At 48.9% G+C, this 12,632-nt stretch overlaps 5 protein-coding genes across 5 annotated transcripts in view; 4 read left to right on the top strand and 1 right to left on the bottom strand.

Moving 5' to 3' along the window:
* Nucleotides 1-136: 136 nt before the first annotated feature.
* CNBJ0820 (hypothetical protein) lies at nucleotides 137-1,211 on the bottom strand (the record flags this gene model as incomplete). The annotated part of the gene is made up of 5 exons (XM_767994.1): nucleotides 137-235; nucleotides 291-677; nucleotides 750-855; nucleotides 918-996; nucleotides 1,076-1,211. The coding sequence occupies 5 exons, from the start codon at nucleotides 1,209-1,211 to the stop codon at nucleotides 137-139; spliced, it is 807 nt and encodes a 268-aa protein (XP_773087.1).
* Nucleotides 1,212-2,322: 1,111 nt separating this feature from the next.
* CNBJ0810 (hypothetical protein) lies at nucleotides 2,323-3,237 on the top strand (the record flags this gene model as incomplete). Its single annotated transcript, XM_767993.1, has 6 exons — nucleotides 2,323-2,360; nucleotides 2,465-2,558; nucleotides 2,612-2,813; nucleotides 2,874-3,018; nucleotides 3,075-3,164; nucleotides 3,219-3,237. The coding sequence occupies 6 exons, from the start codon at nucleotides 2,323-2,325 to the stop codon at nucleotides 3,235-3,237; spliced, it is 588 nt and encodes a 195-aa protein (XP_773086.1).
* Nucleotides 3,238-4,200: 963 nt separating this feature from the next.
* On the top strand, nucleotides 4,201-7,694 carry CNBJ0800 (hypothetical protein; the record flags this gene model as incomplete). Its single annotated transcript, XM_767992.1, has 14 exons — nucleotides 4,201-4,391; nucleotides 4,445-4,485; nucleotides 4,535-4,598; nucleotides 4,647-4,671; nucleotides 4,725-5,302; nucleotides 5,353-5,498; nucleotides 5,557-5,685; nucleotides 5,748-5,809; nucleotides 5,879-5,997; nucleotides 6,064-6,140; nucleotides 6,192-6,244; nucleotides 6,293-6,356; nucleotides 6,409-6,745; nucleotides 6,797-7,694. The coding sequence occupies 14 exons, from the start codon at nucleotides 4,201-4,203 to the stop codon at nucleotides 7,692-7,694; spliced, it is 2,784 nt and encodes a 927-aa protein (XP_773085.1).
* Nucleotides 7,695-9,662: 1,968 nt separating this feature from the next.
* CNBJ0790 (hypothetical protein) lies at nucleotides 9,663-11,517 on the top strand (the record flags this gene model as incomplete). The annotated part of the gene is made up of 4 exons (XM_767991.1): nucleotides 9,663-10,311; nucleotides 10,360-10,420; nucleotides 10,468-10,663; nucleotides 10,714-11,517. 4 exons carry the CDS (start codon nucleotides 9,663-9,665, stop codon nucleotides 11,515-11,517), a joined length of 1,710 nt encoding a protein of 569 aa, XP_773084.1.
* Nucleotides 11,518-12,010: 493 nt separating this feature from the next.
* CNBJ0780 (hypothetical protein) overlaps nucleotides 12,011-12,632 on the top strand; it is a gene marked incomplete at both ends in the record, with an annotated part of 2,297 nt that continues 1,675 nt past the window's right edge. Inside the window, one exon of the mRNA XM_767990.1 lies at nucleotides 12,011-12,632. This exon is cut by the window's right edge and continues 896 nt beyond it. Within this exon, the coding sequence (XP_773083.1) occupies nucleotides 12,011-12,632 (622 nt within the window).

The following is a 12,632-nucleotide window of genomic DNA, read 5'->3' as shown; positions in this document are numbered from 1 at the left end:
GAAACAGAAATCGAGTACAGAATGTGCAAAAAACATGTATCATAAGCAGTCACGAACTTGTATATTAAAAGATCAGCGACAATCAGTGCTCTGTTTAGGTATGGTTTTCAAGTATTACATATCAAAAGTACATGGTCTATGCAGCTGCTATACCTCGTTCTCCGGCTCCTTCGACCAAAGCCTCGGCGAGGACGCTGTGTGTTTCTTTAGAAGCCTCGATGACCTGTTCAATCATCTAATAACATGATCAGCAAGGCTGCGTAACTCGAGATAAGGAAACGGACACATACATTACAAGCATCATCCACTTCGGCCTCTCCAGTCAGCCATATGTTTGTCACCTTGCCCAACGCTGGCATCGTCCCAACCATAACTTTAACATCACTTTCCTTCTCCTCTTCCAGACTCGGATCAATCACCACCCTTCTCCTGCCTTGCTTCTCATCCCCTCCGACGCTGGCTACTACTCCTCCCACACCCAAACCGGCCATCTCAATCCCAGCATCAGCCACCGCTGCCGAAGCGACAGTCAGCCCTGCAGAGAGAACGTTGGTGAGGGTATCAGATTCCAGGACAAGGAGGTAGACGTCGATGGATGATTTGGGGAGGAGGTGGAGGTGGAGTGTAGGGAGTAGGAGCTGGGTTAGGAGGTTGGATAAGGGAAGTGGTTCGGTATCCTATCATAATGGAATATAGTTAGTCTTTAGTCCAGCATGGGGGGTGAAGACGAGGGGCGAGGAAGAACGTACGCGTAAAGGCGCACGGCGAGGGTCTGAGGCAAATGGGGCAAATTTTACTTCAAGGTTGAGGGTACCTTGAGGAGAGTATGGAGGAGGTTTGGGTCTAGGGCCGTACCTATGGCAAAGAGACGTAAGTATTCTGCTGAGCTCCGAGATCGTAGACGAAAGAAGACATACACGGAACAAGCAATCTTGACACCCCCAGCTTCGATATATCCACTACCATGCGCCTGACTGATCAATCCCGTCTTTAAGACTACCAGATTTAAATGGCATCATTAGTAAACCCCGACAAGGATATATTGGTTACCTCGAGAAAGAGGAGTTGGACGCACATATCGGTCTTGACTCCTGGTCAGTTCTGTCTGTCCGGGTGGACGGACCTGCTTGAGCATCGTTGGGAAGAGGTTCATAGACAGGAGGGATGGATATTTCGGGTGCTGGGATACGACGGCGGTCAAAAGTGGACATTATGGATGAGATATGGGAGGTTAAAGTTGAAATGGAGTTGGAGATGTATTATTTCGTGCAAAAGTTACAAACGAGACATCCGGGAGAAAGTGCAATCGTCATGGCTTTTCATGGACTTGTGCCGTTACTACCGAACAAAAAAGAGTGCTATAATAATAAACGAATAGAGACGTCCAAGTCTGTTAAATGGTTAATGGCCGGGTGGTTCAGTACCGAATCAGTGAATTCATCACAGGTAGCATGTATAGTAGCAAAACACAACGAAATTCATGGCTGTCGATGTATGTAGGCAGAACTCAGGCCAAGCACACCACAACAGCAAAATGCCCCGGCTAGACGTCCTGTCTTATGTCTCTCGACGACTCTAGATCCTCCTGTAGAGATCTCTGGGCATTGCAGTTGTTCCCCAGGATCCACAATAACGGGATCACGTACAATTGATTGATTCTGAAGAAGAAAAGAAGAAAAAGAAATGCGCACAGAAAATAAAAGGGATACTTTCGCCGGGTCGAACGCCTCCGCCACTAGGGAATATTCCCGGAAAACGCCGAGCTCGAGAGGCTGGCAGCTTCGAACGCTTCTTGCTTGTAGAAGTGAAGCACAAGTGTTGGATATTCAAAACAGATACCATTTCCCCGGCAACGCTGGGAGATTGACATTAAAACACTCATAGAAACACTACAACAAGACACGCAAGGAGAAGAAAGAATTGGATCAAGATGGTGAGCCGCATTTGTTCCAGCGGTGAGGACGCAAGGTTGGAGAAGATATGACGGGTGGTTGCGAGGCGGTTGGGTGGAACATGAATGTTGCGAGGTTAAAGCGACAGACAGAGAGACGCAGAATAAGGATGGGGACGTGCGATTGGACCAGCGGAAAGGGGATGGAGTGATTGCGGATGGATAAAGCGTTAGAACGATGGAGGGCTAAGCGTCAAGATTGGATGGTGTTGAGTGTCATTCGAAGTAAGGATATAATGCTGACAGATATCTCCTGTGCTCTTCAATGCCGCCTCTATGTCTATTTAGCCCCGTGAGTGCATGGTTGACTTTGTGGTATCGTAGGTTATACTGACGATCCATTTTTAGCTCCTAAAGCCAAGCACTCCAAGATGGTGACCTTGCTTCACTACAGACTCAAGGTTACCCTGTAAGTCTGCATCTATCAACTGCATCCGGCGGGAAGGGCGACAACGCATTGCGATGGAGGAGTTCAATAAGTTTAAAGGCGGATGCTGATGGTGCGGGGTTTAGTAACGATGGTCGATCTCTTGTCGGTCAAATGTTGGCATATGACAAGCACATGAACTTTGTGCTTGCCGAGTGTGAAGAATTTAGGACTGTCAAGGTATTTTCCATTGTACATATCATCATTTTGTACTTTCTGACCTGTTTCTTTAGGGAAAGAAGGCCAAGGCCTCCTCCAACGAGCCCGCTCCCACGACACAACAAAAACGAACTCTTGGTCTTGTCATTCTCCGAGGTGAAACTATTGTCTCCGTCTCTGTGGAAGGTCCTCCTCCAGTGCAAAAAGAGGAGCCCAGTTTGATTCCTGGTCCTGGTAAGGGTATGGCCGCTGGAAGAGGGATGCCCCTTGGTGCTGGTACGTTTTCCCAAGAGCCGAAATGTGTTGTTAGCTGGAATGCTCAACAATGGCGAATAGGTGCCCCCGGCGCGATGGCTGCCCGACCGATGGCGTATGCTCGACCCCCTCCTGGATTCCCTGCCGGAGTCCCCGGTCTTCCCCCCGGAATGCCCCCAGGATTCCCTCCCGCAGGTGGATTGCCACCTGGAATGCCTCCCGCCGGGTAAGTCATGTTTGTTTATCTCTTTATCCAAACCTGGAATGCTGATTGGGTTGCAGTATGCCTCCTGGATTCCGACCGCCTGGATTCCCTGGTGCGCCCGCGGGGATGCCACCTGGGTTCCCTCCTGCTGGTCAGATGCCTCCTGGGTAAATCGTTCGCAGTTATATTTGCTATTTGCTTATGCTGACATATATTGGCAGGTTCCGTCCTCCACAATAGGTGTAGATTCGAGGTGGTAGATGTTCGAGCGAGGTGTACTGGTAGATGTAAAGACGGAGATGGGAGTAGGGCGATATATTCTCTGACTGATTCCTCTGATGCATACATAAAAGCAGACTGGTTCTTATCGTTTATCGTTCCTTGCGGCTTCTTCCCATAAGGTGTCCCAATATACTGCAGTAACCAGAAACGATAGCATATGGGATAAAGTAATAGATAAGGATGAAGTTCGTTGGATATTTTTAACGGCTGCCGGCGGATAACGGTGTGTGCGGTTGTGGATATTTTGTGAACTGCGTCCTGCGTTTGTTGTGATCCATTGATCTCCGCATCGAACCCATCATCCTTCTTTTTTTTCCCTGCCACCTTTTACAGCTGTCCCTCGTCTACGTCTACTCATTGCCAAAATAACTTCCAAGCAACTCTCAACTCTCGTCCACCAACCTCCGTGTGCTGCCATATACACACCTCGTTTCATCAGTCACACCGGACATCTCTTTATTGTTTTTTTTTCTGGGCATACTCGGCTGTACCGGTTCCCGATAAGGATATTTCGAGGGGCTCACACACTCCGGTAGGCTTCAGTAGCGCATCGCACATCAGTCTTCAATCGACCGATCAGCTGTCTGCCGTCTGACGAAACCGAAAGAATACCGAGAGAACATTCTCTACTCTGTAGGCAATAGACCTTCAGCTCCCCAAGTGGCAAACTGATCTACCGTCAGAAGACTAAGTGTATGTGGATCCCCACCTGACTCCTAAATCCCCACTTTACATGCTGTTCTTTATAGTGTAATATAGACATGTGCTCAGCATGCTGACCGCGATGGTTTAGAACATCGGCGACGATCTATCTGTTCAGTATTGAACAACAGCCCAGCCCCCATCAAACACCACCCGAACTCAACTTCCCAATATCGATCAGTACCAAATTGCCACACATACTAGCTTCCAACACTACGAATGATCTCAGCAGATATACCACCCGGAGAAGGGTCGACTTCCATTTTACCATCCTCCGAATCGATGCACCCTCCTGCATTACCAATCAAGAGGACGTCTGCCGCAGAGCCAGGCAAAGCTGGAGGTAAAGCTGGCAAAGGGGATAAGGAGAAGAGTGGGAGGCAGAGCTTTAGTTGTGCTGAATGTCGGCGGTGAATTGATCTTTTTCTTTTGCACCAAGCTGTACTGAGCGTATCCTTCTTAGGCTGAAGCTGAAATGTTCCAGGGAATGGCCTTGTACATCTTGTACGTGCGGTTCCTAATCAGAGGATCATGGGTGCTGACAAAGTCTTAGGTGAGAAGAGAGGGTGTGCTCAGATTTGTCCCAATGGAGAAATGAGGACTGGTAAGGGCAAGAGGTAAGCTATAGCTGCATCATCTTCAAGCTTATGCTAACAATAACATAGACTCATTTTGGCTGATACGGCCGAGGTACATAACACTTGACCTTTTCAGTGATATCTAGCTAATAATTACAATTGTAGTTACATGAACGCATCTCCCTACTGGAAGTCGCTCTTTCCCAATCTCACGCCAAAAACAGTTCGACCCCACATCCCCTCCTTGAATCCCCATACCTTTTTTCCCCACGCGAACCTCGTTCATACGGCCGTAATAATTCCAAAACCTCTACCGGCTTCGGTAACGAGCCAGGGGCGGAGGATGAACTTCTCCAAGGAGCTTTTGGCACATTGACTATAGGTCAAGAAGGACAAGCGACATTTGTAGGTAGTTTTGCTGGGAGTGAGTATTTGAGAGAAGGAGAAGGGTCGGGAGATGAATTAACTGGATCTGAGACGGGTCCAGGGGTACTTGGGGGGGGGAACGCCCGCGGGCACAATGCAACCGAGCAGAGGAGGCAGGCTTTGGCTACCCCACCCTCAACAGCAGAAGGTCGATGGTCTGGGAATGAGGAGTACAGTAATCTCCCTGGTTTGGGATTGCATTCGTCCTTGTTTGCACGTGGGGAAATCAAGTTAGACAAGTTAAGAGATGAATTACCGGATTACGACAGAGAAGGGAGGGCTTTGGTGACGAGTTACTGGGAGAATGTGAACTGGCAGTGAGTCTTTCCGATAACGAGTTTGGATGTAAGCCCTAACACTTTATAAGATATCAACCTATTCCAAGAGCGATGTTCGAGAATGACCATATTCTCAACGCTTACGACACTGAATCATCACCGAACGCACACAAACTGGCCTGTGTATTTCTCGTCATGGCCCTCGGATCAATGTTCGACCTCAATCGACCCCCATGTAAGACTTTTTGGCTTGTCTTCTGCGTATGGACCTAGGGCTAACATGGAGGGTGTAGTCCACCCGAGGGGAGAGCAGCTCTTCATGTTGGGCCGCGCATGTATCAGCGTGGTAGGCATAGAACAGGCTAGCCCTGCAACTGTGCAGGCTATGCACTTGATGGGTACTTACATCCTCAATGATAAACGTATGTGAAAATTTGCCCATTATAGATGACAATGGGGTTGAATTGAAATCGTGCAACCATAGGTGGGAACGGTGGTGAAGTGTTTTGGCCTATACTCGGTACGGCTGTGAAAATTGCTCAGAGTGTGAGTTGATTTGCCATCTGTGCATCAGTGGAGTAAGACATGATGTTAATGTGATCGTTTCTTTGATAGCTTGGTCTTCATCGTGACGGAGAACACTATGGCCTGTCCCAGTACGAGGTTGAAGAACGACGTCAGGTTTGGTGGGAAATTGTGTCGTACGACAGGTTGCAAGCTCTATGCTTTGGTCGGTAAGTCTGAATATTGCAAAGTTAAACCAAGTGGCGTTTGCGCTCAACGCAGATAAATGTAATCAGACCTTGTTCGACAAGTTACAAATGGTCAGATACAAAGATTCCAGAAGTGCCTGAACTTATTGGAGATGAAACTGGATGTAAGCGATGTCTTGGTTCAATTGTTATTAGTCCGCTTACGTCTCTGTCAGTCCATCGTGCAAAATATGGGTTAATGCACCTGATGGAACGGGTCATCGACGTGGTAAGTCCACTCTGCAATCCAAGGACTATTTATGCTTAAATAATGTAGCAAACACAAGTGGACCCTGTGTCCTTGACAGTTGTCTCTCAGCTAGACTCTGACCTCCGAGAATGTAAGTTCTCCGTGGACCAGATCATTACGCAGATATTAACCATTCATTACAGACAAGAAGAATCTTCCAGAACTTCTTCTGCCAAACGTCGCAATCGTTGACCTCCCACTTGATCCCAACGTCCACCCTCATCTCGTCATCCACCGCTTTGGCATCCGTCTTCAGATCGCCCAGATGCGACTTTTACTCAATCGACCCCTTTTCGCACGCGCCCTGAAAGATGCGCCTGACGACCCATCACACTCCAAATTCGGGTCGAGCTTTGTTGCATTGTTTGAGAATGCACAGGAGATTGTACATCTCGTCAAAGCGCTGGTAATTTACCACCCATCATTGGTGGCTAGGTGGTGGTTCTTCTGGTTCCATGCGTTTTCATCTGCTGTTTGCCTGTGAGTGTCATTCCTTTAAGTTCTGTACGTCCGTCTGACACAAGGAGACAGTGCCGCTATTGCCATCCGAGCACCTCAATGTGCCTTTGCCAGCCCTTCATTCCACGCCATGTCCATTGTTTGCGACATCTCCGCCGCTGCAAGGGAAGGATGTCGTGCCAAAAAGGGTTTACCTATCCTGTTACGCCTCCGTAAACGTGCGCACGAAGCGCTCATTGCCGCATCCCGCACCAAGAACAAGGTTGTTGCCGATGGTTCTGGTGAGGAGGATGATTTGAGCCACCTCGTAGGATCAGCCAAGCTGAGGCGGGTGCAAGCACCGTTAAGAGGGCCGTCGGCGTCAAGCTCGAATGGGACGGGAGTTGCTGTAGGGATCGGAAGGACGGGAGGCGTGGATGGCACTCCATCACCCAATTCGGGGGGATCGATTGCGACCGCATCGACATTGGTGGACAATGGTTTCTATGACGCGGCCGTTCCTGCTTTCGCTGGGGACCAAACAACTCCTCTGACGGCTAGCTCCTACCCAGCCAGTTCTTACCCACTCATGACATCCTCCTCCTGGGAGTCTGAAGTTCCCTTGAGTGGATATATTCCCAACCATCTCATCTCTATTTCTGGTACCGGTCCCGGAGCTGGAACAAACAGGAATACATGGCTAAATGCATCCAACTCTTCTCCATCAACCAATATTTCAGTCAGCCCGGAATACGACGGACAAGTGGGAGTCGATATGGATATGTCCATGGCGCTTGGTATGAATATGGGCATGGCGATGGGTGGGGGTTTGGGCATGCCTGGAAAGCATTTCCAAGGTGACGAAGGCGGGGGTCAGATGAGGCACCAGGATGGGATGGGGGGGCAGAATGCGGAGATGGGGGGTCAGGATGGAGATATGTTTGGGTTTAACTTTGAGGCTTTCGTTAATCAGATGGGCGGAGCAGTTTAGATTACTAATGTTTCTTTATTCAGCTATTGGGGTCTTGACGTAAAGGGTGAGTTGTTGGTTAGATGCTCTCCTACAATTTGTATGCTGCCAACTTATGGCGCTTGTATTACTACTTTTTGATTAAGATCCGTTTCCTGGCGTATGCATGCTTCTATTGATCCGAGCGCGGTTTGTCACTAGTAGATATCCGAATGCATAGACCCAAACAAAATGCGCCACAGCATGGAAAGAACGGTGATCGTTTTCTTTGCACTTTTAGTTTTACTGCTCATATATGCTTATGTAAAGCGACTCAGCATGGGGTCAGGGCGCCGGGAACTATGAGGCAGTTTCGGGTTGTTATTATGGTCGGTCGATCGAGATCATGGACAGATCGGCAGGCTCCAGCAAGACTTTGGGCTGCATACGTAACCAAGATGGATATGAGATGTGATGCACGGGCAATACCGAGAGTCCAGCAGCGGTAATGGCATTGTTTATGGTCCTATACGCTCAACGCCCAGAAATAGATGCACCATACGGCCGGATAGAAATAGCTGACGAGGCTGGACAACCTCCACCTTTGTTTCTTTGCTGTGGACCCTGAAAAAAAGTGCGACGCTCGAGCCAAGGACAAGGCAAACCGTGCCTAATCAATCTCCCGAGGGCCGACAGGGCCACCACCGCCGCTACGTTTGGTCGCTCTTAACAATTAACTTCTTCTCTTACATACGTCGTACATTTCCATCTAATACACATACTCCCCCACCACATCCCAGAGAGAGCGCACAGCGCACAGTGGCACCCACGGCTTGCTCTTGCTTCACGATCATCAACTATCCTCAACACAAACACTACAGAGATCGCTTTAAGCTTGGTGAGTCGCCGAATTACGTTTTGCCTTCACCCTCACATCCGTTCCGCCTCTATCTGTACATGTTGTACTCCTTTCTCTTCTGTATCTAGTCTTGAATGCGTAAGTCGCCCCCATTGAGGACGCAGCTACTATTTTGAGACGTCTTACCGTCATCAGACGCGATTCTCACCCTTTTCTTCACCCCACTGCCTCCTCATACGCCGCAACATGATCGTACCTCCGCTAACCAATCGAGCAGCCTAGTATCCCACAAACATCTATAAAAGCATCTTCTACATCTACTATACATCCCACAGGACTGTGAGTCGGGCGACACATTTGCTTTTCTCTATATTATAGCTTTCTCCGCCCCCTTGTGATCGCCCTCCACCCAATTGTTTCGTGCGACCTGTTTTTGTGCCGCGGCTTGCCTGCGTTTCCACACTTTCTTGATGCGATGCTGTTGCATCTAGATCCTGCATCCACCCATGCCTACTCAGTCTATTACTGCATAGCAAACAGCCATGCTTGTATTGTCAAAGGAAGGGCAGAAAGGATCTGGCTGTTGAATGGGCTGGCTTCCTTCTGCTCTTTTACTGTATGTGCAGGACGATTTGACACGCTATTCTGAAGTTACGTTCCGGTGATCTTTCGATGATATGATGTCTCTCGTCTGCTGCTGCGTCGTTGTCTGTGATGGTGCGTGCATAATTTTTCCGGGCAGCTGGTGCATCTAGATGTCAGTCGTTGTACCGTACATGGTGCGGCTCCCGGGTGTAAAAGTTGATCTGGGTGTGGCAGTCGACGAGGGTGGCTCTCGTGGTTATTATCCTTCCTCCACCCTGAATTACCACTCTCGTCTTTTACCCTTACCAGTTTCGAAATGCCTCGAAATGCCACGTGCAAGTCGCGACAATCAATGATGCCTTTTTTATCTTTTTTTCCTCGCTTTTGATCGGCCATCAGGTGGAGGGTTAGCATTACGTAAGGCAACTTGCGGTGAATATCGGATGCGGGGCACCGGGGTTATCTTTTCTTTCACCGACTTCTGTTTATCTTGGGCCGAGATATGGAAATGGGCCAGACGCTGACAGCGCTTAGCCTTCATCTCATCCCCCCTCATTGAGTAGACCATGTACACTGTGGTATCCCCTTCGACAGCACCACTCTCAGTTAAATCGTCAACATACTCGCATCGCACTCTGTCGCCCATCCCCGCTTCGCAGACAACTATCATGTCTGGGGCGTATCCCAGCGGGGATTTGATACCCAACGGAACCAAGATTAATGTAGACCCCAGAGATGGTACAAATGTTGCTTTGGCGCTCGATCTCGATGCCCATCAAAGTTCCGCGGATCTAGTGGTTGATGATGAGATGCCGCCGGTCGTCAACGAGCTCAAGGACGCAGCTGCAATTCCTATCGATCCTGCTCTTCGATTTGAAGGCGAAGAGGAACAAGACGAATTCATGAGGGAGGTAGTTATTGGACAAAAGAGAAAGACGGAAGAAGAGCTCGAGGAGGAGAAAGATGGGGAAGAAATGGATGGACAAGAAGCAGACGATGCGAATCAGCAAGAGAATGGCGCATCCAGGGAGGAGACTCAGGATGAGGCTGTTGGAGAGGTCGTTCTGGGCTTTGAGGCACTCGAGGGTAGTGAAGGGGGCCAACCAGAGAGTGAGAATGCCATGGAGGAGGCAGACGTGGTTGAAAAAGGGGATAAGCCTCAAACTGCAAAGCGGGCGCCTAGGAAAAGAAGAAAATGGTTAAAAAAGGGCGAAGGTAAGTACAAATCAATTGATAATTGCATGGATGCTGATTTCTGTTCAGTTGATCCGGATGATCCCGTTGCTGTTGCCAGACAACAAGCCAGACATAGATTGATTGACGAGTCAGTACTTCATCACTGTGTTATAGGTCTCTCCTGATGAAAGGCAGTGCAATTGCAAGTCTTAATCAACAAGAAAAAGACTTATTAGATGGTTCTCATCCTCAACTTCTGTGGCTTTGGCAGGAACTGGAAAGACGGAAGGATGCCCAGTACCTCTGGGCGGAAGCGCGAGAACAAGCGGATGAAGGCGAGTTGTTGAAGATGTGTGATCATTGGAAAAAATTCGCCAGGTTCAACTTCCATGTAAGTAGCAACAATCTCCGCGACGTTTACAATGCTGACTTGAAGACTAGGTGAGATTGGAAGAAATTGCCGACGAGATAACTCATGCCAATCGACAAAAGATGGCACGTCTCACAGCAGAAAGAATCGCCCTTCGCCGGAATCCCGACGCATTACCCAATCTCAGAGCGGGTCGTGGAGGAGGTGGCTGGGCCATAGCAGATAAACACCTCCTCTCTACAGGGGAACAAACTCTTGAACCTATCGAGATTGATGGCCAAATCAGACAGCGACGAGCTATTGCCAGAGATATCCAATCCCTCAGTCAGACTGATATACAATCCGATCTGTTAAAAATGGGCCTCCAACGGCCTTCTGCTCCCCGATCACCTTCGCCACCTCCTCGTCGACCATCACCCGTGTATCCAATGTACAATGACGGTCGATCGCAATCAAACAAACGACCTTCACAAACATCAGCTTGGCAACAACCCAAAGAACACTACCAACAACCTCCACCGCCACCATTACCTTCTTCCTCTCAAGTCGTCTCAGGTATATGGGATCGACCCAATTCTATGTACCACCCTTCTATGCCACTACCTCCACCTCAGCCTACAGCATATGACGCTCGCGCTGCCCGCGATTACGAGGCTGGAATGAGAAGAGACAGGATGAATCCGCCACCATCTTCCTCTGCGCCGTATGCCTCCAGGACAGAATCTACGCCGAGGTACCATTTTTGGCAGCCCAGCTCTGGACCTAGTCCCAAAACTAACGGGGCCCCACCTATGAGCTACTTTTCTTCATACCCTCGTTCTACCGCGCCGACAGGTCCTCCACCTGGCATAGGCTTGCCTCCTCCCCGATTATGACGCTAGGCGGTAGGGCGTCATTCTTGGTTCCCTGCCGATCAACATACAGTAGAACGCAATCTATCTTACGCGTAAAATATCCTTCAAATATAAACTCGTCAACAGCTTAACTTTTTATCTTTACATCTTTACACTCGCATTTTTCTCGCCAAGGAGCTCATTTGCCACTAGTCTATAGACATAGCCTTCCTTATACATTTTTTGTCATCCGCATTGTTTTGTGTTGTAGTGTAGCCTGGATTCCGGCATTGCACTTAGTTTCATCTTTTGCATTCGCATAATGTGTAAGGGGATGCATTTTCATACAGAATGTGTGCCGGTTGTTTGACGGGGCAACAACCTGCTCTATACGTGGTTGTGATCGCGTAAGTTTGGTTCGGATACCCGTCCGATACCCGAGAAATCACGTCGTCCCACGACTGCCGTCGTCAATAAATAATAAAATTACGCTTGTTCAGAAATCTTCGATTTTCAACAAAAAGACATAACCAAAATGCTTTCCCTCCTTATCACAGGAGGACAGCCCATTACCACGAGGGCTTTCCAGCGTTCCGTCCATGGAGCATTGGGCCGTTCGGTGGCGGCGATCCATCGACCACTCCTCGCGCGACCGCTAACAAACCGAGCGACATCGAATGGCGTGTTGGCGGCGTTGAAAACTTCAAATTCGGCTCATCAAAGAGGTCTTCAGACTGAAAAAAGATCTCGAAATGCTATCCATTTGGGATTACGGTTACCAATCGTCAAGAGGAGCTTGCACAGCTCTCGAATCTCGCGAAATACCCTTAAACCCAACATTCCCCCCATTCCACCCACTCGTCTATTCAACCTCCATCGTCGTCTTCGCAGACTCCGAAATTTTCTCATTCTCCTCTCCTTGCTCTCTATACTCTATTACACATATCCCCCATTTCGCCATACAGCTATCGCTGTCATCCGTTGCGCGAGGGTGATGAAAGCGGTCTCTATCGATGTATGGGACTACAAGCAGGTTTTTGCTGCCGAAGAACGCTTAAGAGCTACAGGCAGGGAGCTCACGGATGAGGAGATCGAAATGAAGAGAAAGACTAGAAGAGCGTGTCACAAACGCAGTGCCGAGAGATTGTTGGAGGCAC

Source organism: Cryptococcus neoformans, chromosome 10 (genome assembly GCF_000149385.1).
Source record: "Cryptococcus neoformans var. neoformans B-3501A chromosome 10, whole genome shotgun sequence".
Lineage (NCBI taxonomy): Eukaryota > Fungi > Basidiomycota > Tremellomycetes > Tremellales > Cryptococcaceae > Cryptococcus > Cryptococcus deneoformans.
The sequence above is the reverse complement of the archived record's forward strand: the minus strand, read 5'-3'. Positions and strand labels throughout refer to the sequence as shown.